At 42.7% G+C, this 27,727-nt stretch overlaps 1 protein-coding gene across 2 annotated transcripts in view; it reads right to left on the bottom strand.

Moving 5' to 3' along the window:
• Positions 1–438: 438 nt before the first annotated feature.
• The window catches only part of amdhd1 (amidohydrolase domain containing 1), a 35,786-nt gene continuing 8,497 nt past the window's right edge, over positions 439–27,727 (bottom strand). For both annotated transcript variants that reach the window (XM_059987806.1, XM_059987805.1), the window contains exons 7-9: positions 15,566–15,659; positions 11,573–11,733; positions 439–802 (exon numbers count right to left, since the gene is read on the bottom strand). In XM_059987806.1, the coding sequence (XP_059843789.1) occupies positions 715–802; positions 11,573–11,733; positions 15,566–15,659 (343 nt within the window). In that variant the 3' untranslated portion in view covers positions 439–714. The remainder of the gene's footprint in view (positions 803–11,572; positions 11,734–15,565; positions 15,660–27,727) is intronic.

Here is a 27,727-nt window from a genome sequence, read left to right as displayed (position 1 = left end):
CTTGCCACACACACCCCCAGTTGAACCTGATTTGTTGGGTAAAGGGCAGCTGGTGAACATTCCTATTAATTGATTTACCTTAACCTCCTGAATGTAAATAGGAGGGTGGGAATTAGGATTTTAACATAAGCAGGCCTTACCAAACATATTTTCAGCAAATGTAGTTTGTACAAAAAGCAACATTTCAGATAATGGTGTAAACAATTCTACTCGGCTTCCTGGCTGGTGAGGTTGGTCCCCTCTTTAGTGTCTGGATGAATGAGGAACCCATACAAGCAAGGGCTTGATGAAACCAGCTGTATTATTTGTATACCAGAGCCATTCTCACAGGCAGATAATCACAAAGACACAAACCAATGACAGACAGAAGGAAACATTGGTGAATTCTTCAGATAAATGTCACCTTCAAGTGGAATCAAACAGCATACGACCAGATAATTTATTTATAGACTATTTATTTCTTGCATATATTGAAATAGTGACAACACTCAAAGGTATGGCAAAACATGAATCAATAAGCAAACATTAAGACATTTCTCAAGATATTAACAGATGACCCTGGAAGTCATCTTTCAGTCTTGACCTTCTGTTGGTGTCCAAGTTTATACAGACTTTTAAACTTGTTCATAATGTGGGTGTTCAAATTCATGATCAATATCCTTGTTAAATGACCTCAGGTAAGGAGCTTCCACACTGTTAATAACCAAAACATCTTTAATTTTCATAAGCAATTTTTCCTTTCGTAATTACATACTTGATTAGCTCCCGATGACCTCCAAACTGATAAATCAAATGCTCCCACCTTTAAAAAAAGAAAAGCATTTGTTATTGCAAGGTAATGTTGCAGCTCTATAAGATAGTTGTTAGACATACTTGGAATATTCTATTCACTTCTGGTCACCAGGAAGGACGTGGAAGTTTTAAAGTGGGTGCAGTAGAGATTCACTAGGATGCTGTCTGGATTAGAGAGCATATCTTGTGAAGATAGATTGAACCAGTTAGGGCTTTTCTCTTTGGAGCGAAGGAGGATGAGAGATGTCTTGATAAAGATGTACAATATGATAAGAAGCATAGATTGAGCAGATAGCCAGAGACTTCTTCAGGTGGAAATGGCCAATTCAAGATGACATAATTTTAAGGTGATTGGAAGAAAGTATAGGAGGGATCTCAGAGGCAACTTTTTTTTTTAATTATTTTTTTTTAAAACACACAGAGAGCATTGTGTGAGCTGAGCCAGGATTGGTGGTAGAAGCAGATACATTAGGGGTATTTAAAAAACTCTTAGATAGGCACATGGATGATAGAAAAGTTGAGGGTATTATAGTAGTGGAGGGCTAAAAGTAGGTTAAAAGGTCAGCACAACATTGTGGGCTGAAGGGCCTGTATTTTGTGCTGTACTTGTCCTATATTTAGAGATACAGTGTGGAAGAGGCCCTTCCAGCTCAATAAGCCACACTGCCCTGAAGCCCACCCATCTAACCCTAGCCTAATCACAGGACAATTTACAATGACCAATTAACCTATTAACCCATACATTTTAGGACTGTGGGAGGAAACCCATGTGGTTCACGTGGAGAAAGTGCAAACTCCTTACAGACAGTGCAAAATCAAACTCTGAACTCCAGTACGCCCTGAGCTGCCATAGCACTGTGCTAGCCTAATGCTACCTTGTGTTGGCGCGTGGCCTAGTGGATAAGGCATCGGTCTAGTGTTCTGAAGGTCACTGGTTCGAGCCTCAGCTCTGTGACAAGGCACTTAACAACACATTGCTCTGCAACGACACCAGTGCCAAGCTGCTTGGGTCCTAGTGCCCTTCCCCTGGACAACATTGGTGGTGAGGAGAGGGGCTTGGGCAACTGCTGGTCTCCCATACAACCCTGCCCAGGCCCGCACCCTGGAAAACCTTCCAAGGTGCAAATCCTGGTCTCACGAGACTAACGGATGCCTATAGAATGCACCTACTATGTTCTATGGTCTACTGGTCTACTGCATTTCTATGAAGCACAATATGACTTCATAAGGAAATTGTACTTAGATCTTCAGTTTCAGATGTTGTGATTTTTAAGATCTTATAACAAAGAGAAATTGTTAAACTAAGACTGGATACAATAGTATATAAAATGGTATAGAATTAAAGGAGCTATCATTTAGACAAGAAAAAATAATATAAAATCATTAATCTATTGTATCATTGGTAACAGTTAAAGAAGCTAATAAGGTTAAATCCTTGGGCAAGAACAATGTTCAATGTAAGGTATGAACCAGCTACAGGTGAGGTTTTGAAATAGCCACTTTTTCAAATACTTATCATGGTCTTTGAGATAAGTTTTAGAAAAGACTTAACACTTCTCAGAATCAGTATCAGATTCAGGTTTAGTATCTGGCATATGTCATGAATGTTTTTGTTTTGAGGCAGCAGTACATTGCAATACATAATTTAAAAACTAGAAATTATGTTAAGTATATATATTTAAATATTAAATTAAATAAGAGAGGAAAAGTAGTGAGGTAGTGTTCATGGGTTCGTTGTCCATTCAGAAATCTGATGAAGGGGAATCAACTGTTACTGAAACATTGAGCATGTCCTGGGTGATGGGGGTCCTTAATAATGGATGTCAGGCTTTGCCTTTTGAAGGTGTCCTCAATTAGGCTAGTAACCATGATGGAACTGGCTGAGTTTACAACTTTCTGCAGCTTTTTCCAATTCTGTTCAGTGGCTCCTCAAGGTGCTGATGCAACCAGTTAGACTGCTCTCCACAGTACATCTGTAGATGTTTGTCAGGGTCTTTGGTGACATACCAAATCTCCTCCAACTCCTAATGAAATATAGCCACTATCGTGCCTTCTGTGTAACTGCATCAATATGTTGGGTCCACAATAGGTATTTGGAGACGTTGACACCCAGGAAGTAGAAACTGCTTACCCTTTCTGCTGCTGAGCTCTTGAGGAGGACTGGTGTATGTCCCATCGACTTCCTGTTCCTGAACATCGCAATGAACGTCCTGGTCATATGACAGTGAGAGCAAGGTTGTTGTTGTGACAACACTCAACCAGCTGATCTATCTCACTCCTGTACGCCTCCTTACCACCATCTGAAATTATGCCAGCAATAGTTGTGTTGTCAGATGGTGTTTGACCTGTGTCTAGCCACACAGTGGTAGGTGTAGAGACAGTTGAGCAGTGGGCTAAGCACACATCAAGGTTGACTGCCAGCGAGGAGAAGATGTTATTTCTGATCCACACAGACTGTGGTCTCCTGGTGAGGAAGTCAAGGATCCAGTTGCAGAAGGAGGTACAGAGGCCCAGGTTTTGGAACTAGTTGATTAGTAGTGAGGGTATGATGGAGTTGAACGCTGAGCTGTAGTCAATAAGCAGCAGCCTCATGTAGCTATTACTATCATCCAGGAGATCCAAGGCCAAATGAAGAGCCAGTGAGATTTCATCCACTGTAGACCTAATGTGGCGAGGGGCAAATTGCAGTGCATCCAGGTGCTTGCTGAGGCAGGAGTTGATTCTGGCCATGACCAAATTCTCAGAGCACTTCACCTCCATAGATGTGAATGCCACTGGGCAATAGTCGTTGAGATGTCCACCCTACTATTCTTGGCACTGGCATGATGGTTGTCCTTTTGAAGAAGGTGGGAACCGCCAAGTGCAAAAGTGAGAGATTGAAGATGACCTTGAACACTCCCACCCATTGGTTGGCACAGTTTTTCAGAGCCATCAGGCCCTGGCACTTTACAATGGCTCACCCTCTTGAAAGATGTTCCAACGTTGGCCTCCTAGGCAGAGGTCACAGGGTCACCAGATGCTGCAGGGATTTGCACAGGAGTAGTTTTACTCTCCTTTTCAAAGCATTGAGCTCATCTGTAAGAAGTATCACAACCATTCATGATGTTGGGTTTCACTTTGTAGGAAGTAATGACCTGTAAACGTTGGCTAAGCTGATGTGCATCCAATTCCATTTATAACCTCAATTGGAATTATTTTTTCACTCTTAAAATAGCCTTCATTAGGTTGTACCTCGACTTCTTGTATAGTTCTTGATTACCAGCCTTGAATACCTTCAGCAGACTGTGAATCTCCTGGTTCATCCATGGCTTTTGGTTTGGGTATGTCCAGTATATTCTTGAAGGCACACACTCATTCACACAGATCTCAATGAAGTCAGTGAGAACTATGGCATATTCATTTGAAGATGAATCCCTAATATTGTCCAGTCCACTGACTCAGAGCAGTTCTGTAAGCACTCCTCCACCTCCCTTGACCAAACCTTCTTGGTCCTCATCATTGGTGCTGTGGCCTTTAGTCTCTGCCTGTACACTGGGAGTAGAAGTCCAGCCAGGTGAATGGACTTTCCATAGTGTGGGCATGGGATGGCACAGCAAACGTTATTGATGGTGTTTTAGCAGTGGTCAAGTGTGTTGTCTCTAGTTCTACAGGTGGTATGTTGACGGTAGTTGTTTAGAGATTTGTTCAGGCTGGCCTGGTTGAAATCCCTTGCAATGATAGGGGGAGCATCAAGGGTGTGCTGTTTTGTGACAGATCAACTCCTTCAGTGCCTGCCTGACATTAGTCTGAGGTGGAATGTACACCGCTATCAGGATGATGGTGGAAAGCTCCCTTGGCAGATAAAATAGATGTTTGACCACTTGATGTTCCAGGTTGGGTGAGCAGGACTGACAGAGCACCGCCACGTCTGTGAGTCATGATGAATTAATCATAAAGTATACTCCATCTCTTCTGCCCTTTAAAAAAAATTGAGTTGTCCTGTCTTTGCAGAGAATGGTGAAGCCACCCAGCTGCAATGCTGCGTCTGAAAAAGCAAAGTACACAACAGTCCTTGACATCCCTCTGGTACAGTGATCTTGTTCTGAGGTCTTCAGTTTTATTTTCTAGAGATTGTCAGGATAGTCGGGAGTGGGTCTCCAAAGTCTGGGTTTCAATCGTACCTGTAGCCCAGCAAGATCTCTCCACTACTGTTTACTTAAAGAGGACTGCATTCGTGACCTGAGTCTGCAATCCGGGATCCACTGATTTTAAGTTTCGATAGATTTTTTTAAACATCCTAAAACAATGCTGCTGATTGCAGTGCCCATGCCTGTGATGTGGATTTCACCCATAGTGGTCCTAAACAGGAATATTTGATGATTCCCATCGGAGCTGCATGCAAAGAGTCGCCACTTATTGGTGCCATCTTGAAACCTCTTGAGAGTTAATGCAGTGTTTAATGCAATAGAGAAAGACCTTCATTTTGGCTCAGCCATTCTTTTAGAGGAGCTGACCCACACTGAATGTGTGTAAAGCACAGGGCTGTAATAATGGAGCTGTCAGAAGCATAATAAACAAGCAGCTCACAAACAAGGGAAAATCTGCAGATGCTGGAAATCCGAGCAATACACACAAAATGCTGGAGGAACTCAGCAGACCAGGCAGCATCTATGGAAAAAAGTACAGTTGACGTTTTGGGCTGAAACCCTTTGTTGAGACTGGAGCAAAAAAAAGCTGAGGAGAGGATTTGAAAGATGGGGGGAGGGGAGAGAGAAACACCAGGCAATAGGTGAAACTTGGAGAAGGAGGGATGAAGCAAAGAGCTAGGAAGTTGATTAGTGAAAGAGACAGAAGGCCATGAAAGAAAGAAAAAGGGGGTGGGAGAGAGGGGAGCACCCGAGGGAGGTGATGAGCGGGCAAGGAGATACCATGAGAGAGGGAAAAGGGGATGGGAAATGGTGAGGGTGTGGGAGAGGCATTATTAGAAATCAATGTACATGCCACTAGGTCGGAGGCTACACAAATGGAATATAAGGTGTTGTTCCTCCAGACTAAGCATGGCCTTATCACAACTATGGAGGAGGCCATGGATGGACATATCGGAATGGGAAGTGGAATTAAAATAGGTGGGTACAGGGAGATCCGGCTTGTGGATGGAGCATAGGTGCTTGATGAAGCAGTCTCCCAATCTATGTCGGGTCTCACCGATATGCAGGAGGCCACACTAGGAGCACTGAACACAGTACATGAGCCCAACTGATTCACAGGTGAAGTGTTGCCTCATCTGGATGGACTGTTTGGGGCCCTGAATGATAGTGAAGGAGTAGGTGTAGGGAAAGGTGCAGCAAGGTTAAGCGCCAGGAGGGAGATCAGTAGGGAGGGATGAATGGACAAGGGGATCATGTAGGGAGTGATCTCTGTGGAAAGCAGAAAGTGGGGAGGAGGGAGGTAAAGATGTGTTTGGTGGTGGCAGACGTTTTGAAGAATTATGGGCTGGATGCGGTGGCTGGTAGGGTGGTAGGTAAGGACAAGAGGAACCCTATCCCTTGTAGGATGGTGGGAGGATGGGGTGAGAGTAGACATGCGTGAAATGGAAGAGATGCTGTTGAGGGCAGTGTTCATGGTAGAGGAAGGGAAGACCCTTACTTTGAAAAAAGAGGACATCTCCTTCATTCTAGAATGAAAAACCTCATCCTGACAGCAGATGCAGTGGAGACGGAGGAATTGATAGAAGGGGATTGCGTTTTTACAAGTACAAGAGTCTCCAAGGACTCGAGAGCTGGCTGTGGCAGCTACTTAGGAATCTGCTTTCCCACCCATCTTTGTGTTACTTGACATGAGTCCTTAATACAAATTATAAATGGTTGAGTCCCTTGGCACCGCATAAAATATGACTGAAAATTACCCACTTATCTAGACTGTTTGATTTTGTTCGTTTGCCCATCTTCCATTTAGCCAAAACATTCTCAACCTACCAAACCATCAGATCTCACCACACCGTGAGGTTTTATCTTTTATTTACCTGGCACCTTATCAAATACCTGCTGAAAATCTACATACACCACATCTACTGGTCCTTCGTATCTACCCTACTCATTAACTCTCCATGCAAGTCTAACAAATTTGCCCAATGTAATTTCTCTTTCATAAAACCATTCTGACTTTGCTTGGTAGTCTGGCCATTTTCCAGATGCCACCATCTGGTTTTTCCAGCATTTTCCAGGAAGCAGATACTCGTCCATAGGTCTTCACTTTCTTGCTTTCTGTCCTCTCCTTCCTGGTCCAGGGATGTTCAATTTGTGATTTTCCAAAGCAATAGAATATTGAAAGATCATAACCAATATATCCCCTTCTTTGGCCACTTCTTTTAAAATCCAAAGCAAGAAACAGGCCCTTCAACCCAACTAGTTCATGCCAAACTACTGTTCTGCCTAGTCCCATCGACCTGCACTGGACTATAACCTTCCCATCCATGTACTTATCCAAACATCTCTTAAATGTTGGAATTGAACCCATTTCCACCACTTCCACTTGCAGCTCATTCCACACTCTCACTGAAGTTCCTCCTCATGTTCTTCTTAAATATTTCACTTTTTACCCTTAAGCCAAGACCTCTAATTCTCACCCAATCTCAGTGGAAAAGCCTGCTTGCATTTTCCCTATTGATACAGCAGCTGGTTAATTTGTCAGAGTTGATGGGGGGAGACCTGGGACATCTTTAAAGACATATCTATTACACTATGCAACCCAGATTTGTATCATCTGTAGACATTTCAAACCTATTTTCTTTCACAATGAAGAATAAGCCTGCTAGAGCTTTAACTAGTAGGATATATATTTAGCTTAGTAAAGCTACTTTATTGTAATTGTACCACCTTAAGATAATAAAGATAAAAATAAAAGTAACTGTAGGACTTACAGATAATGACAACATAATTGTATGTTGTAAACTCTGCTCTATCCATAACCAATTGGTTTCAATTCCTCTAGCTCCTGTTTAATAAGTGTTAAGCTTTAATTTTATACACATTCATTTTGTACTTAAAATGGGTCTTGGATAGTAATGTCAATTAAATGCCAATAAGCACTAATAAACAATTACATTCCAAGAGACTGCAATCAATATTTTCAAATTTAATAAAAGTATGCTCTTTATATTATCAGTTTCAATGCTGTTACTCATTTTGATATGAGACAATGACAGGTAATTAGAATATTACAGTACAGGACCTTCATCTCACAATGTTCTGCTGACCTTTAACCAACTTTAAGATCAATCTAGCACTTACCACCTCCATTTTTCTATCATCTTTCTGCCTTTCTAAGAGTTTCTTAAATGTTCCTAATGCATTTGTCACTACCACCACCCCTGGCAGAGCGTCCCATGCACCTGTTATAGTCTGTGACACCAAAACATTAGACTAATTGAAAGGAAAGGTGGGAGTCCGCAATGTGAGTCTTGCACATATGACACAGTGGTGTGATGACATGAAATTCATGTACTTTTTATATATAACCACAATGAACTATTCAAATAACAGTCAGTGCTTAATCAAAAATATATTTATAATACTACTCTAATATTACTGAAATATTAAATACACAACAGCACCCACTACTGTGTGTAAAAAATTTACCTCTGATGTTCTCCCTACACTTCCTTCCAATTACTTTAAAATTATGCTCCCTGGTATTAGCCATTGCTGCCCTGGGAGAAAAGTCTCTTGCTATCTCTCAGTCCACATTTCTGTATTTTGCCTGACAAATCTGTTAGAATTCTTTGAGTAAGTAACAAGCAGGGTGGACAAAGGAGAGGCAGTGGATGTTATTTACTTGGATTTTCAGAAGGCACTTGATAAGGTACCTCATGTGAGGCTCCTTAACAAGATAAAATCCTATGGTGTTACAGGAGATATACTGGCATGGACAGAGGACTGCCTGACAACCAGGAGGCAGCGAGTGGGAATAAAAGGAGCCTTTACTGGTTGGCTGCCAGTGACTAGTGCTGTTCCTCAGGGGTCAGTATTGCGACCGCTACTTTTCACATTCTTTGTTAATGATTCAGATAATGGAATTGATGGCTTTGTGACAAAGTTTGCGGATGATACAAAGATAGGTGGAGTGGTAGGTAGTACTGAGGAAACAATGCGATTGCAGCAAGATTTAGACAAATTGAACAATGGTCAAAAAAGTGCCAGATGGAATACAGTGTTGGGAAATGTATGATAATGAATTTTGGTAAAGGGAACAATAGTGCAAACTTTTACCTAAATGAAGAGAAAGTTCAAACATCAGATGTATAGAGGGACTTAGTAGTCCTCATGCAAGACACCCAGAAGGTTAATTTACAGATTAAGTCTGTGGTAAAGAAGGCAAATGCAAAGTTGGCATTTATTTCAAGGGGAATAGAACATAAAACCAAGGATATCATGCTGAAGCTTTATAAGACACTAGTCCGGTTACACTTGGAGTACTGTCAACAGTTTTGGGGGACTTATCTCAGAAAGGATGCATTGTCATTGGAGAGAGTCCAGAGGAGGTTCACAAGGATGATTCTGGGAATGAATGGGGTTAACATATGAGGAGTGTTATAAGAACATATAAGAATGCAAGGGGATCTCACTGAAACCTACCAAGTTAAAAGGACTAGATAAGGTAGATGTAGAGAGGATGTTTCCTCTGGTGGGTGTATCCAGAACTGAGGGGCAATCTTTTAGAACAGAAGTAAAGAGGAATTCTTTAGGCAAAAGACCAGTGAATCTGTGGAATGCTCTGCCACAGACAGTGTTGGAAGCCAAGTCTGTGCGTATATTCAAAGTGGAAGTTGATAGATTCCTGATTGCTCGGGGCATCAAGGGATATGGTGGGAGGGCAGGTGTATGGGGTTGAGTGGGATCCAGGATCAGCCATGGTGAAATGGCAGAGCAAACAATGGGTTGAATGACCTAATTCTGCTCCTATGCCTTAAGGTCTGCTGTCTCTTATCATCTTGTACACCTTTATCAATTCATCTCTCATCCTCTTTTGCTCAACCCTTCCTCATAAGACTTGCTCTCCAACCCAGGCAACATCATAGTAAATCTCCTCTGCCTCCTCTCTAAAGGGTCTACGTCCTTCCTATAACAAGCTGTGCGGAACTGAACAAAGTGCTCCATATAAATACTGAAAACTCACTATACTTCAAGTAAAATCCTTAAAGCTATAGAATGGTGTGGTAGGGAAACTATTGGAGGGGGTTGGTAATAGAACTTCAAACAATACAGCACAGAACAGAATATTTTGAGGTTTAATTGGCTATAACTAGATTCGATTTCCTTTTCACTTGTAACTGCTTCAGTGTAGGTATTAAAAAAATTCTCAGGTAATCCAAAACATTTAATAAATAGATATGTCTCAGACTGTAAATCTATTTCTATTTTAATGCATGACTGTGGAAAATTGTCCCAAAAGATACCCCATGGTTATCTACTGTCAATCCCCAATTGCCTTTGAAAGGGTTGGTAGGGCGAGGGGAGGAACTAAACAACCTTCTTGAGATGCCACAGTCCTTACGGTGAAGGTGCTCTGGACCGCTCTTGGGTGAGGAGCTCTAGGATTTAGACCTAACATTGAGCAAGGATCAAAAATGTTTATATCCAAGTCAGGACACTGTACAGTTCGAGGAGAGGTGATCCCATGTATTTGCTATCTTTGTCCTTCTTGGTGTTAGAGGTGGCAAGATTGCAAGCTGCATTTGGAGAAGTTTAGTATATTTTGTAGATGGTTCACATAGATTGAGGGAATAAACATTAAGGATGGTTGGCTGATTTATCCTGGATGAGTCATAGAATCATAGAGCACTACAGCACAGAAACAGGCCCTCTGGCCCATCCAGTCCGCTGAACTGTTATTCTGCCGAGTCTCTTCCACTTGCTCAGGGTGTGCAGTTCTGGTCACCGAATTATAGGAAAGATGTCACCAAATTAGAGAGAATACAGAGGAGATTTACTAGGATGTTACCTGGGTTTCAGCACTTAAGTTACAGAGAAAGGTTGAACAGGTTAGGACTTTATTCTCTGGAGCGTAGAAGAATGAGAGGGGACTTGATAGAGGTATTTAAAATTATGAGGGGGATAGATAGAATTGATGTGGATAGGCTTTTTCGATTGAGAGTAGGGGAGATTCAAACAAGAGGACATGAGTTGAGAGTTAGGGGGCAAAAGTTTAGGGGTAACACAAGGGGGAACTTCTTTACTCAGAGAGTGGTAGCTGTGTGGAACAAGTTTCCAGTAGAAGTAGTCGAGACAGGTTTGATTTTGTCATTAAAAAAAAAAATTGGATAGGTATATGGACAGGAAAGGAATGGAGGGTTATGGGCTGAGTGCAGGTCGGTGGGACTAGGTGAGAGTAAGCATTCGGCATGGACTAGAAGGGCCGAGATAGCCTGTTTCTGTGCTGTAATTGTTATATCGTTACATCCCTCCATTCCCTCCCATCCATGTAATTATCTAAACTTCTTTTTAATGTTGAAATTGGACTTGTGCCCATCATTTCTGCTGCCCTAAGCTGTGATTGCTGAGTGGTTTTGGAGCTGCTGCCAACCAGACAAATGGGAAGTATTCCAACAAGCTGTGTACATGGCAGAACTACTTTGGACAACCAGGAGGTGAGTCATGCCCAAGGATAGCAGCATCGAATCTGCTCTTTTGGCTCATCCAGTTCAGTTTTGGTCAGTGGAAACCCCAGAATGTTGAAGATGGTGTTTCTGGAGTGCCAAAGATGTCAAGGGTTGGTGGTTTGACTCTAGTGTTGCATGACCTACCTGGGTGCATTAATGATGAGGATGTTTCCCTCTTTGCCCACTTCCAGAGAGCCATGGGATTTGGATTTTCCAAGAGCGTACGCAGCATTGATGGTGGCAGCCGCCAGGCTCTCGGCCATCGTCATCTTCATGGTTACACAGGCCATGTGCATAACCATTGGCTGCAGGGAAAAAACAGTCAAACAAGTAGAGTTTGTGGAGACTGGTTATCAATAAAGAACCAAGTGAGATGCAGCCTCACTCATAGAAGATGATATTTGCATAAAACAGTTTTGTGGAAAACAAAATACAGTAGACTAACACAGGAGTTTCTGCTGATGCTAGAAACTCAGAGTAACACACACAAAATGCTGGCGAAACTTGCTGAGAAAGCAACAGAAATGGTTATTTCCAAGTCAGGACACTGTGTAGTTTGGAGGTCAGGCAGTATCTAGGCAGAAGAATAAAGATAAAGTTCTGGGCTGAGACCTTTCATCAGGACTGGAAAGCTAGAAAGGAAGGGGAAAGACGACAGAATAAATGGGTACAAGAAGACAGAATAAGACGACTGGGTAGGGAAGGGGAGTGAAGTAAGAATAAGAAGCTGGGGTGGGGGGGAGAAGGAGCACAAGCTGGCAGGTGATAGATGAAACCAGATGAGGGGGAAGGAAGTAAGAAGCTCAGAAGTGATAGATGGAAGAGGTAAAGGGCTGAAGAAGAGGGTACCTGATTGGAGAGGACAGTAGGCACGGGAGAAAAGGAAGAGAGGCATCAAAAGGAAGTGATGGGGAAATGAGGAGAAAAGGGTAAAAGGGGAGCCAGAGTGGGGAACAGAGAAAGAGAAGGGATGGGGGTAGAAATTACTGGTAGTTAGAGAAATTGATCTTGTTTATGTCATCAGGTTGAAGGCTACACTGATGCAATATGAGGTGTTGCTCATTCAACCCGAGAGAAGTCTCATCTTCACAGTACAGGAGGCCATGGACCAACATATCCGAATGAGAATGGGAAGTCAAATTGAAACGTGTTAACACCAGGAAACCTGTCTTTTCTAACACAGAGTGAAGGTGCTCAATGAAGCAGTTCCCAAATCTATGTCAGGTCTCACCAGTGTAGAAGAGGCTGCAACTGGAAAAGTACAGTAGACAACAGCACCAAACTTGCAGGTGAAGTGTTGCCTTACCTGCAATGACTGCTTATGGTCCTGAATGGGGCGAGGGAGAGGTGTAGGGGCAGGTGTAGCACTTGTCCCACTTGCCAGGAGGAAGATCAGTGGGGAGGGATGAATGGACAAGGGTGTCACAGAGAGAGTGACCCCTACAGAAAGCAGAGAATGTGTGGAGGGAAAGAAATGTTTAGTGGTAGGATCCTGTTGTAGATGGCATCTTCAGATAACACTTTAAACCCATGTCCTTTAAGATTGATGTGTAAGATTCCATTGCATCTTGGCCTTTATATTCCCCTCTATCCATGGCACTAAAACAGTATATCACAATCTAGTGATTAGTTGGAACTTGCTATGTCAAAATTGTTTGCAGTATTTTCCACATTAAGACAATGTCTATTTTTCATCTAGGTAATCTACTTACAATGCCTTGAAAAAGTATTCAACCCCAACCCTTTGTTCACATAAATGAATATTACAACCATGAATTTGGATCAATTTAACTGAGAATTTTTATTTGTGAACCACATGCTCCTTTTTCCACAACAGACCCCCAAAAACAGGGAAAATTGCAAAGCATGAAAAACTGGAATGTCAGCAGTTCAGAAGTATTTGTGCCTTTTTGCTCAGTATTTAGTTGAACCACCTCTTGCAGCATTACAGCCAGTAATTTTTTTTGGATGTCTCTATTAGCTTTGCACCAATGATGGAGCAGGATTTTCCCATTCCTTCTTGCAAAATTGCTCAAGCTATGCCAGGTTAGTTGGGGAGCAATGGTGGACAGCAGTCTTGAAGTCTTGCTAGAGATGTTCCATCTGGTTAAGGTCAGGACTCTGACTTGGGCACTCAAGGACATCAACTTTCTTCATTTGAAGCCGCTCCATGGTTGCTCTGGCAGTGTGCTTTGGGTCATTGTCCTGCTGAAAGACAAACTTCCTCCCCGGTTTAAGGTTTCTGGCAAAAGCTAGCAGGTAATTAGCAGCAAACATCTTCCCATTTTCAGTCCCTGCAGCTGAAAATCATCACCTTAGCACGATGGCACCTCGACCATACTTTACAATAGAGATGATATTACCTGGCTGATGTGCAGAATTACATTTACACCACACATACTGCTTAGTGTTGAGGCCAAAGAGTTCCACTTTATTCTCATCTGACCACAAGATCTTCTTTCACATCTTTACAGTATCTTCTAAGTGAAGCTTTGCAAAGACTTTACAGGCAAGGATATTCCTTTTTTTGGACCAGGGCTTGCTATTCTGAAATAAATACCCTTTTTGTGCAAGGCCTTCGATAGCGTGGAGCCATGAACTTCATCTCCAATTGCTGTCACTGACTTCTGTAGCTGACTTCAGAGTGACTGTTGCCACCATGGTAGCCTCTCTTACAAGTGGCATTCTTCCCTGGTGACTGAGTTTAAAGGGGCAGCCTGATCTAGGCAGTGTAGCTGTGGTTTCATATTTTTTCCACATTCTCATGGTGAACTGCACTGAGCTTCGAGGTATGTTCAGTGACTTTCAGATGGTCTTGTACCCTTTCCCAGACTTGTGCTTCTCTAATATCATTAGCTTGACTTACCTTGAATGCTCTTTTGTCTTCATTTTGGTTTAATTTGTTGAAAATCTACCATACTGTTGGACCTTACAGAGAGACTTTATAGGCTATTAATCTTATGAATTCATTGAAAACAGGTGATCCTCCAATTTTCTACATTAGTAAATTGAGTGAGTTGGTAAGATAATACAGTATATTGTACCTGAGGGAATTTAGCACAGTATTTACAAAGGGGATGAATACTTCTTCAGCCTCACAATTTTGGTTTTTAATTTTTGGGAAATTGTTGACAGGTTTTGGAATTTTTCTTTTGATTTGACATGATGCACAATGTTTTGTAGGTTAGCTCAAAAATCCTACAATACATTTTAAATATAGAAAATGAGATAGTAAAATGTGAAAATATGAGCTGAATACTATTTCAAGGCACTGTATTATTGGGATGTATGGGGTGTCCAGGGAGTGGTAGTAGTTCTGGTGAAGGGGCTTTTCATTTCCGCTCTGGGGCATCATTCACCTTTAGTCCCCGTTCGGACACTCAGTTCACACCTTTGGCTCCAAGTAGCTGCTTGCATGCAACCCTGGTATACCACGTCGACAGGTGGCTTAAACCAGGTGAGGACTTCCAATAGACCTCATACCCTAGTGAGATAGGGACATGCCTGTTCTAGCATGCGAGGTCAGCTCCAGAGGACTGCGTGGATGATATCCGCAGTGAGACCCAAAGGCCAGGAAGGCTTCTCTGCAACATTATGTGGCGAATGAAGGGCAAGACATGCACTAAAGAAGTCATGGACATTCACTGCAAGTAAGGAAGACCCCAGCTGTGACAAGTACTTGTATCACTGGACTTAGACTTCCGAGGTCAGGAGAGTGAAACTGCCGCAGTACAACGGTTTTTCCACTTTAAAAAATCTCCCGCACAATTTCTCATGTATTTAAAGAAGTGCACATCTGTCATCGTCAGATATGACAGACAATCAATCAATTTATGGTAAGAGACTTTAAAGTATCTTCACATTGTTGAGATGAAGGGTTCCATCACATTCTGTTACAACTTTTTCTGTTTCTCTTTCCATAAATTCTGACTGAGCGATTGAATTTTTCCAGCATTTTCTGTTTGTATTCCTTAAGGGTGCTAATGAAATACAAGCTCTTTGATTTTCTGCCCCAAAAGGTCCTCATAAAAAACATGACCTATCTGTTCACCAATCATGCAAAGTTTAATCATGTTTAGTTTGATTAAACTTTAATTGGTTCTAAGTATAAAACGATCGAAGTATAGTATCACTTACCATAGAAAAGCAGTATGCATTGGGGTTAAAGTCACTGCCCAGAGCAACAATCACTCCAGCATCCAGCATGTCCCGAGCACGTGGGGTTTTAAGCCTGAAAATGTTTTGAAAACTTCGTAAGAATAGCATTGTTTATAGCCTGAAATCATTTATCAACAATGGTTCCTGTGACTTTGGTTTAGATTTACTCCATGCTTTTGCCTCACATTGACAGCCCTACATTGAACAGCCAGGAGCTGGCTTGTAGGATTACCTCGCTAAACCTCTGCTCTCGCTGTATTTCCTTTAAGATTCTGTATCTTCACTTCTAAAACTACTTTCAGTTCTTCAGCTTTGTGTCCATTTGGGTCTGATTACCCTCCTCTGTCCATGGTGCAATATGAATACAACCTGTTGATGTGAAGGAACGTGAAGCTGCTCAGGTTAGTTTTCTTCTTATTATAGTGGACCATAGCAAACTTTATACAACTAGCTAAGCAGTCCAGTTCATTGTTCACAAACAGTAACTATTTCTACCAGCCAATTTTTCTGCACCCCAACCTTCATAACTTCTCTAAGAATTTCTGACCATTTATCTACTGTCTACACCTGTGGCTTTTTAAACAATTCTTACCCTCTTACCCCATACCTTGCTTGCTGGATTTGTGCTTAATGGCAGTAAATAGACAATTTTCATTCGTCTCTGTGCTATTTTCACTTTAAGTTGTTAGGATTGGACCATTACAGGCTGTTATGACTGTGTCAGTGGTTGGCTTTCTTTGTGCTTACCTTTACAGTTGACGTCTCGTCACTGGACACGAATCAACACAACTTACAGCTGAGCACATGAATCAGTACCTTTTACACTTTACACTTCACTGGACAAGAACCAACCACATCAGTTAGTTCCCAGATTTGAAGAATGTTCGTCAGTCAATGAACATTTTCTAGAAATTTTTCATTAACATCAACTCACAGATTGCTATTTTAATTAGACTCATGAGTTTTAGTTACTTATCTGTCATGGCTAACAAGTTAGTCTTGTACATTGGACCCACTCTGGGCTGCCAACTTGCAGGACCTTGGCAACAAGGTGGGCAGCACAAGGAGGTGAAACAAGATCTTGTTCCTCTAGCCCCTTAATCGCTGATTGGAAACATTGATGCCTTTATATGATAAAACATATATATCTGTGTTGGAAATATCTGTACAGACTTTTTCTACATTATTTGAAAGGAAAGGTATCACCAATTATATACGTCCTGGACAAAGCTGCATATTTTGCCATTAAAGGGAAAATTGTTTCCTGACTATTGTAGAGTACCAGCGTTATGCTAGGGATTTTAGTCAGCCATTTTCATAGAGTCATACAGCACAGTCCCCTGTTCTTCAATACTCTGTAAGACCCCTTCTGATTTTTTTAATGGTGTGTCCTACCTTTATTAGTTCTCCCACTTATCGGGATTAAGTTCCAGGTACATCACTCTTGCCATCTTACTAACTGATCAATACCATTCTGTAGCTTGGAACTATCTTCTTTGCTATCAACACCACCACCAATTTTCATGAGATCTATAAACTTACTAATCACATTCATACTCAAATTACTAAATACATATAACAGCCAGTAAGCATCCCAGGAGCAATCCCAAACTTAATTTAACAGGGTTAGGGTCACAATCTCCAAAATTCTCATGCACTCACAACCACTTACCCTGCTACACTCCCTAAGATTACATCCAGTACCGCCCCTTCTCTACTGTCTACGACAGTCTAAACTCCTGTATTTGATGTCTAGCAAGGTTAGGTTGAGCAAGCTAGATCTTCTCTCTCTGGAGTGAAAGAGGACAAGAGGTGGGTGACTTGATGGGTATAGATCAAATGTATAGCCAGAGACTTTTTCCCCAGCTTGGAAATGGTTAATACAAAGAGTGATTTCAGTGGGCTACAATCATTGTGAGGAGTCACTTGATTGGCTGAGGCGGTGCAAGGTTTAAAAAGAGCTCGGGGCATTTTGGGACTTTTTGGCAAGCAGCAATCATATTAATCTCTTTGGCACTCATCAAAGACCAACAAAAAGAAGTAGCCATTGGTGTGAGTGCTAGAGTGGTTAGGTTTTGGCTCAGTAACCATGGGTGAGAACAGGCGGAGCCTCTACGTAACTTTCTTGTAAGATTTTTCTTTCTCTTTCTTTGTCTGTTAGTGCCTCCCTAGTGCAATGGGAATGGGATCAGAGTTAGTGCTAGATGTGGGAACTCTGCAAAACCTCCAATCTCCCTGATAATTACATCTGCATGAAGTGCAGCAAGCTGTAGCTCTTTAGGAACCATGTTAAGGAACTGGAGCTGTAGCTCAATGATCTTTGGCTCGTTCAGGAGAATGAGGAGATGATAGATAGGAGCTACAGTCAACCCTAAGATACAGGAATCCAGATTCATAGAAATCTACAGCGCTGAAACAAGCCATTTGGTCCATCTAGTCCTCGCTAAACTATTTAAACTGCCTACTCCTATCAACCTACGTCTGGACCCTAGCCCTCCATACCTCTACCATCCATGTATCTATCCAAGTTTCTCTTAAATGTTGAAATCAAAATTGCATTCACTACTTGCACTGGCAGCTCTTTCAACATCCTCACTACTCTGAGGAAAGAAGTTACCCCTCATGTTCCCCTTAAACATTTCACTTTTCACCATTAACTCATGACCTCTCGTTGTCCAACCCCTCGTAATTCAGTATACCTCCACTCAATCTTCTACATTCCAGGGAATAAAGCTCTAACCTATTCAATCTTTCCTTATAACTCAGGTCCTCCAGTCCTGGCAACATCCTTGTTAATTTTCTCTGTACTCTTTCAATCTAACTTACATCTTTCCTGCAGGTTGGTGCCCAAAACTGTGCACAGTACTGCAAATGAGGCGTCACCAATGACTTATACAACTTCAACATAACATCTCAACTCTTGTACTCAATAGCTTTTTTTGCAACCCTATCTACCTGTGACACTACTTTCAAGAATTATGGACCTGTGTTCCCAGATCCTACCACTCACCATTTAAGACCTACCCTGGTTGGTCCTCCCGAAGTGCAAAACCTCACAATTGTCTATATTAAGTTCCATCTGCAATTTTTCAGCCTATTTTTCCACCTGGAAAAAGTCATAAGATATAGGAGCAGAGTTAGGCCATTTGGCCCATTGAGTCTGCTCCACCATTTCATCAAGGCTGATCCATTTCCCTCTCAGCCCCAATCTCCTGCTGTCTCCCCGTATGCCTTCATGCCCTGACTAATTAAGAATCTATTAACCTCTACCTTAAATGTACCCAATGACTTGACCTCCACAGCCGCCTGTGGCAACAAATTCCACAAACTCATTACTTTTTGGCAAAAGAAATTCCTCCTCATCTCTGTTCTAAATGATATCCCTCCGTTTTCAGGGTGTGTCCTTGGGTCTTACCCATAGGAAACATCCTATCCACATCCCTTTATTAAGGCTTTTCAACGTTCAATATGCTTCAATGAAATCCCCCCTCTCATTCTTCTGAATTCCAGTGAGCACAGGCTCACAGCCATCAAATGCTCCTCGTGTGATAAGCCTTTCAATCCTGGAATCAATTTCGTAAACTTCCTTCGAACCCTCTCCAATGTCAGCACTTTCTTTTTAAATAAGGGGCACAAAACTGCTCACAAAACACTGTGAGGCCTCAGCAGTGCCTAATCAACATTGCATCCTTGCTTTCATATTCTAATCCTCTTGAAATGAACACTAACATTGCATTTGCCTTCCTTACCACAGACTCAACCTGCAAATTAACCTTTAGGGAATCCTGCTCAAGGACTCCCAAGTCCCTTTGCACCTCAAAGTTTTGAATTTTCTCTCTATTTAGAAAATAGTCAACCCTTTCATTTCTTCTAGCAAAGTGCATGACCATACACTTCCTGACACCGTATTCCATCTGCCCCTCCTTTGACCATTCTCCTAATCAATCTAAATCCTTCTGTGAGTTTCTTTAACACTGCTTACTCCTTCACCTATCTTTGTATTGTCTACAAATTTAACCACAAAAGCCATCAATTCCATCATGCAAATCATTGACATATAACATAAAAAGAATTGGTCCCAATCCAGACCCCAGTGTAACATCACTAGTCAAGCAGAAAGAGCTCCCATTATTCCCACTTTTTGTCTCCTGCCAATCAGCCACTGCTTTATCCATGCTAGAATCTTTCCTGTAATACCATGAGCTGATAGCTTGTTAAGCAGCCTCATGTATGACACCTTGTCAAAGGTCACCTTGTTTTGGTGTGCTCCGTATGCAGTATGTGGGAGGTCAGGGTCAACACAGCTGCCCCTGATGACCACACCTGCAAAAGGTGCATCCAGCTGCAGCACCTGACATACCGTGTTAGGGAATTGGAGCTGGAGCTGGATGAACTTCGGATCATTCGGGAGGCAGAGACAGAGATAGATAAGAGTTATTGGGAGGTAGTCACACCGAAAAGACAGGAGGTAGGCAAATGGGTGACAGTCAAGAGAGGCAGAGAGAGCAGACAGAGAGAGCAGAGCACCCCTGTGGCTGTTCCCATCAACAATAAGTATACCGTTTTGGATACCATTGGTGGGGATGACCTACCAGGAACAAGTTGCAGTGGTCCTGTCTCTGGCACTGAGGTTGGACCCTCGACTAGGAAGGGGAGGAGGGAAGGGAAGAGAGCAGTAGTGATAGGGGATTCTATAGTCAAAGAGGCAGATAGGAGATTTTGTGGGGAAGATCGGGAGTTTCGGATGGTACGTTGCCTCCCTGATGCCAGGGTCCGGGACATCTCAAATCGGGTGCAAGTTATTCTTGAGAGGGAGGGCAAGAACCCAGATGTTGTGGTCCACGTAGGGGCCAACGACGTGGGTAGGATGTGTGAGGGGGTCCTGCATAGTGAGTTCAGGGAGTTAGGTGTGAAGCTGAAGGGCTCAGGATTGCTACCTGTGCCAAGTGCCAGTGAGGCAAGGAACAGAAGGATTATACAGATTAATATGTGGCTGAGAGGATCGTGCAGGAGGGAGGGCTTCAGATAATTAGGCTTGGATCGAGGGAAGGTGGGATCTGTTCCGACGGGACGGTTTACACCTGAACTGGAGCGGTACTAACATTCTTGCAGGAAAGTTTGCTAGTGCTGGTCGGGGGGGGGGGGGATTAAACTAAATTTGCAGGGGGCAGGGATCTAGAATGAGAGAGAGGGTAGCGAGATGAAGAATAAAGGACAGGTGGGGACAACACGGTTCCGGAAAATTAAGTATGTAGTAGAGAAAGGTGAGGCAGAACAAGTGATAAGGAGGACACATGTACAGAGGGATGGTCTGATGGAACATGGAGTTAAATGTGCAGAAAGAATAAGTAAATTTAGGAAGGACAACAAAATTCAAGGGGCGTATAGCCCCATGGGAGTTCAGGGAGCTGGGTTGAGCATAGTAGGCAGCAATTTAAACAGAGAAAGGAGAAATGGGCCAAAAATTCTATATCTGAATGCATGAAGTGTCAGAAATAAGGCAGATGAGCTTGAAGCTCAGGTGCGAATGGGTAACTATGATGTTGTTGGGATAACAGAGACATGGCTGCAGGGAGATCAGACCTGAGAAATGAATGTACAAGGGTATACGTGTTATCGTAAGGACAAAAATGTGGGCAGAGGGGGTGGGGTGGCCCTGTTGGTGAGGAATGAGATTCAGTCCTTTGCAAGGGGGGACATAGTATCAGGAGAAGTAGAGTCGGTGTGGATAGAACTGAGGAACAGTGAGGGCAATAAGACCCTAATGGGTGTTGTCTACAGGCATGGATATTGGGTGCAAGTTGAATAGGGAGTTAACATTGGCATGTGGCAAAGGTAATGTCGCAGTAGTTATGGGGGATTTCAACATGTAGGTGAACTGGGAGAATCAGGTTGGTGCTGGACCCCAGGATAGGGAGTTTGAAGAGTGCCTACGGGATGCATTCTTGGAACAGCTTGTATGAGAGCCGACCAGGGACAAGGCTATTCTGGATTTAGAGTTGTGTAATGAACAGGATTTGATAAGCGTTCTTGAAGTAAAGGAGCCATTAGGAGGTAGTGACCATAATATGATAAGTTTTTATCTGCAATTTGAGAAGGATAAGGGCAGATCAGTGTTGCAGTTGAACAAAGGAAACTATGGAGCCATGAGGGAGGAGCTGGCCAAAGTTGACTGGATGGATATCCTAGCAGAAAAGATGGAACAGCAATGGCAGGTATTCTTGAGAATAATGCACAAGGTGCAAAATCAGTTCATCCCCCAGAGAAGGAAGGATTCAAAGGGGGGAAAGGGTCCACAGTGGTTGACAAAGGAAGTCAAAGATTGCATAGCATTAAAAAAAAGAAAATATGACAGAGCTAAGGTGAGTGGGAAGACAGATGATTGGGAAAGTTTTAAGGAACAACAGAACTTAACTAAAAAGGCAATACAGGGAGAAAAAATGAGGTACGAACACAAGCTAGCCAGGAATATAAAGGAGGATAGCAAAAGCTTTTTTTAAGGTATGTGAAGAGAAAGAAAATAGTTAAGAACAATGTTGGGCCCTTGAAGAATGAATTGGGTGACATTGTTATGGGAAACAGAGAAATGGCAGAAGAATTTAATAAGTACTTTAGATCTGTCTTCACTAGGGAAGACCAAGCAATCTCCCAGATGTATGGATGGGCCAAGGACATAGGGTAACAGAGGAAATGAAACAGATTGACATTAGGAAGGAAACGGTGATGAGTAGACTGATGGGACTGAAGGCTGACAAATCCCCAGGTCCACTCCCTCACATGGTTTAACCCACCAACTGAAGCGGTTTACTGGGGTATGGCACTTGGAGCCAACACATGAGAGATTTAGGAGATGGATGAGGACCAGTGATACCTGTCCACCCTGTCTGATAGGGAGCAGCATGCCAGACATCAAGGGTACTACCTCTATCCAGAGCCCCCTATACCCCACGTTAAATATACTTAATGATTTGGTCTCCACAGCTGGCTGTGGCAATGAATTCCACAGATTCACCACTCTCTGGCTAAAGAAATCCCTCTTGATCTCTGTTCTAAATGCATGTCTCTCTATTCTAAGGCTGTGCCCTCTAGTCTTGTGTTCAGCCATTATATGAAACATTCTTTCCACATCCACTCATTCTAAGCCTTTCAATATTTTATAGGTTTCAATGTGAATTCCGCCCCCCACCCACCATTTATTCTAAACTCCAGCAAGTATAGGGCCATAGCCATCAAATGTCCTCATACATTAACCCTTTAATTCCCAGAATCAATCCCCTGAACTCCTCTGGACCTATTCCAATATCAGCACATCTTTTCTTAGATAAGGGGCCCAAAACTGCTCACAATACTCCACATGCAGTTTGAGATAGAGTCTCAAACATTACATCCTTGTTTTTATATTCTAGTCCTCACAAAATGAATGCTAACATTGCATTTTCCTTCCTTACCACTAACTCAACCTGCAAGTTAGTGCATCCTGCATGAGGACTTCCAAGTCCCTTTGTGTCTCTGAGTTTTTAATTTTCTCCCTAATTCACTGGTCCTCATCCATCTCCTAAATCTCTCATGTGTTGGCTCCAAGTGCCATACCCCAGTAAACCGCTTCAGTTGGCGGGCTAAACCATGTGAGGGAGTGGTGTTAACATGGCATCACTGGTGAATGACTTCCATGATGAAGTCACTGGCCGGGGCAGAAAGGCTCTCAGGTGAACTATAACGGCCATGTGTTCACGACCAAGGCAAGCCAACTAGTTGGAGGAAATCAGATGTGGTCAAACCTGGAGAGGGATGGGCTCTGCAAGGTTTCAGATGCCCAAGATATGCTGCATGACGAGAACACCAAAAAGCTGGTCATGACAGCGCCCCAACGACTCCACCAGGAGTTAAGGGCGCAAGAAGAAGAAGATGATATTTAAAGCAGAGGTTGATAGGTTCATGATTAGTCAGGTAATGAAAGGTTATGGGGAGAAGGCAGGAGGATGGGGTTGAGAGGATAATAATGATGGAATAGTGGAGCAGACTTGATAGGCCAAGTAGCCTAATTCTGCTCCTATATCTTATGGTCAATGGGATTTTGAGAGTGGTGGGTACATGTAACACCCTGTAGAAGCAGATACATCAAGAATATTTAAAGAACTCTTAGATAAGCACATTGATGAAAAAAAATGGAAGGATACATTGGAAGGAGGGAATAGATAGGTTATAAGGTTGGCACAACTCTATCGGCTGAAGTGCTTGTGTTGTGCTGTAATGTTCTATGTACACACAAGTACAATTTTATGGGGAAACGATCTGTTTTCTCTAGCTTTTCAGTCCACATGGGCATAGAATATAAGACATGGAGTGCTATGTTACTAACTTTACAAAACAATAGTAATTGGTTTATTATTGTAAGGCTGGTCCATGCGGAGTTTGTACGTTCTCCTGGAAACCCCCAAGTTGCAGTTCTCTACCACGTTCCAAAAGTGTGAGTTGATAGGTTAAGTGCTCCCAGTGTGCAAGTGTGTGGTAGAATCTGGGGGAATTGATGGGATTGTGGGGAGAATAAAGTGGGATTATGAGGGGCCATGATTTTAAGATGATTATCAGAAAGTATAGACAGGACATCAAAAGTACATTTTGTTTTTATGTAGAGTGGTGGGTGCTTGGACCATACAACCAGTTGTCAAGAAATTATACTAATCGACATATGTGAACAAATGGTCATCTAACATCTCTCAGCTGTTTTAGTGGAGATGGAACTAGTGACCCCCAAAGCTGCTCAGATATAGCCCTGAAAAATTCATTAATTGTTCGAAGATTAAAGACCCTTAACTTAACTCTGAGGACACACTTCTAGACAATGGGAAGACATTATTATTGGCTGTGGCTCAGTAGAAACCTTCTTCCTTCTGTATGGTATTATTTTTACTATTCTACAAAAGGGTGTTGGGTTGTCTTGTCATAGCCTCACTTCATCTGTTAATCCTAAAATTCAGCATAAAGTATAACCCTGTATCTAACTTTTGGTAATGCAATAGGGTATGTGTTAAAACTTTGGATCCAAGTAACACAATATAATTAAGTTTTCCTCCTCTTCATAATGCTGCCTGACCTGCTGAGTTCCTCCAGCATTTTGTGTGTGTTACTCTGTACTTCCAGCATCCGCAGAATCTCCTGTGTTTTAGAACATAGAATGAGCTCAATATAGATAATAATATTCTCATCTGGTGGAATGGGGTCTTAGCAAAGTCTAGAATTAATGGAAAATGAATATAAACTATAAGAAGGTGTTAGTCAGTACAATTAAGTCTGCTAGGTAGAAAGAAACCACAAAACATCAAAGTGCAAAAAGGGACCAAAAACATTGATTTTATAAGACTGATGGTCAGGATTAAGGATAACTGTAGTGTGCATTGAAACTGCAAAAAAAAAGTCACAAAACTAGAGATAATTGAGAAAGAGAGTGTTTGTAGATGATAGAGATGGAGTCCAGAACAAGGGGTAAAGGAAGAGTCTTCTGCCCACTGGCTAATCTAAAGTACAAAAAGTATTGAATGGACTCCAGCAACCAAGTCAGTAACAAACTCCTCTCTACACAATAAATGAGGTTCACAATGGGAAAGCAAAAATAATTCAAATCGCTATGGAGGGAAGTATAAGAGGGATGTCAGAGGTAAGATTATTATTTTTTTATTTTTTACAGAGAGTGGTGAGTGCATAGAATACCCTGAGAGGTGTGGTAGAAGCAGATGCATTAGGGCATTTAAATGACTCTTAGCCACATGGAAGACAAAAAACAGAGGAGAGAAACCAGAGCACTGCACACAAAATGCTGGAGGAACTCAGCAGGCCAGGTAGCATCTATGGAAAAAAAATGTACAATCAACATTTTGGGCCAAAACCCTTCAGCAAGACTGGAGGAAAAAAGCTGAAGAGTAGATTTAAAGGTGGGGGAAGGCGAGAGAGAAACACCAGGTGGTAGTGAAACCTGGAGGAGGAGGGATGAAAAACAGAGCTGGGAAGTTAATTGGTGAAAGAGATAGAAGGCCATGGAAGAAAGAAAAAGGAGGGAGAAGCACCAGAGGGAGGTGATGGGCAGGCAAGGAGATAAGGCGAGAGAGGGAAAAGCAGATGGGGAATGGTGAAGGAGGGTAAGTGTGGGGAGCATTATCGGAAGTTTGAGAAATCGATGTTCATGCCATTAAGTTGGAGGCTACCCAAACAGAATATAAGGTGTTGTTCCTCCAAACTAAGTGTGGCCTCATCATGTCAATGGAGGTGGCCATGGATGGACATACAGTATTGGAATGGGAATGGGAAGTCGAAATAAAATGGGTGGCCATTGGGAGATCCCACTTGTTCTGGCAGACAGAGCATAAATGCTCAGCGAAGCAGTCTCCCAATTTATGTCGGGTCTCACCGACATACAAGAGGCCACACTGGGAGCATCAAACACAGTAAATGACCCCAACAAGCTCACAGGTAAGTGTCACCTCACCTGGAAAGGTGTTTATGGCCCTGAATAGTAGCGAGAGAGGAGGTGCAAAGGCAGGTGTAGCACTTGTTCTGCTTGCAAGGGTAAATGCCAGGAGGGAGATCAGTGGGGAGAGATGATTAGACAAGGGAGTTGCATAGGTAGCGATCTCTGTAGAAAGCAGAAAGTGGGGGGGGGGGGTGGAGTTGGGGTGGGAAAGGTGCTTGGTGGTGGGATCTCATTGGAGGTGGCAGAAGTTTCAGAGAATTATGTGCTGAACACGAAGGCTGGTGGGGTGTTAGGTGAGGACAAGAGGAATCCTATCTCTAGTAGGGTGGCAGGAGGAAGGGGTAAGAGCAGACGTGCATGAAATGGAAGAGACGCGGTTGAGGGTGGCGTTGATGGTGGAGGAAGTGAAGCCCCTTTCTTTGAAAAAGGAGGACATTTCCTTTGTCTTAGAATAAAAAGCCTCATCCTGAGAGCAGATGCAGTGGAGGTAATTGAGAGAAGGGGATGGCGTTTTTACAAGTAGCAAGGTGGGACAAGGTAACTGTGAGAGTCCGTGGGTTTGTAAAGGGCATTGGTGGATAAGCTGTCTCTGGAGATAGAGACAGTGAGATCAAGAAAGGGAAAGGAGGTGTCAGAAATGGACCAGGTAAATTTGAGGGCAGGGTGGAAGTTGGAAGCAAAGTGGATGAAATCAACGAGTTCAGCACAGTCCAAAAAGCAGCACCAATGTAGTCGTCGATGTAGCGTCGGAAAAGTGCGAGACAGTCACCATCGTAGGCTTGGAACGTAGACCTACAACTTAGCTGACAAACAGGCAGGCATAGCTGGGACCCATGCAAATGCCCATGGCTATACCTTTCATTTGAAAGAAGTGGGAGAAGCCAAAAGACAAATTATTTAGAGTGAGGACAAGTTCCGCTAGGCAGAGGAGAGTGGTGGTGCAGGGGAACTGGTTGGGTCTGGTGTCCAGAAGGAAGCGGAGAGCTTTGAGACCTTCCTGGTGGGCTTTGTGTGTGTTGCTCAGATTTCCAGCATTTGCAGATTTTCTCTAGTTTGTGGAGGGAAAGATTAGTTTGATCTTTGAGTAGGTTAAAAGGGTGGCAAATCATGGGTCAATGTGCTGTGATCCTCTATGTTCTATACTGTAACCCTGCTAGATCCATCAGACCAATTGTACCGAATCTCCTCTCACCTGTGATGTAGTCTAAGATGAGCAAAGATGGGGATGGGAACTCTGGGATAGGGGAAGGTGGGGAGAGACGTGGATGATGTGGGAATGAAGTGTCCTTCCTTGGTGTGCTATGTAGAACCAGCATGCGTAAAAAAGAAAAGGCATGGCAAAACATATTGCAGTTGGACTGAGTGATGATGTGCACCAGTGAAGCAATGTGGGTCCAAAGGCTGAGCTCAGTGACTGGGTTGGGAGGTGTTTGAGGGTGAGCAGAGGTGGCAAGCAGTCACTGGATTCAGACGCTCGTTTAGTGAGACAATTGCATTTACCTGGTCTCAGGTTTCCATCAGCCACATGTATACTGACTTCAACTCAGTAGTTTCACTGTAACCTATCTCAAAGAATTGTGTACAACTTGCTTCCACACATAAAGTAAGCTCCACGAACTTCACCCAGACTGGAAGGTTGCACTTTGATTCCTAACGTATTTAATGGTTAATGCTGT

This window comes from Hypanus sabinus, chromosome 13, assembly GCF_030144855.1.
Source record: "Hypanus sabinus isolate sHypSab1 chromosome 13, sHypSab1.hap1, whole genome shotgun sequence".
NCBI lineage: Eukaryota > Metazoa > Chordata > Chondrichthyes > Myliobatiformes > Dasyatidae > Hypanus > Hypanus sabinus.
Note: the sequence above shows the minus strand (reverse complement) of the source record. Positions and strands in the feature narration are given on the sequence as shown.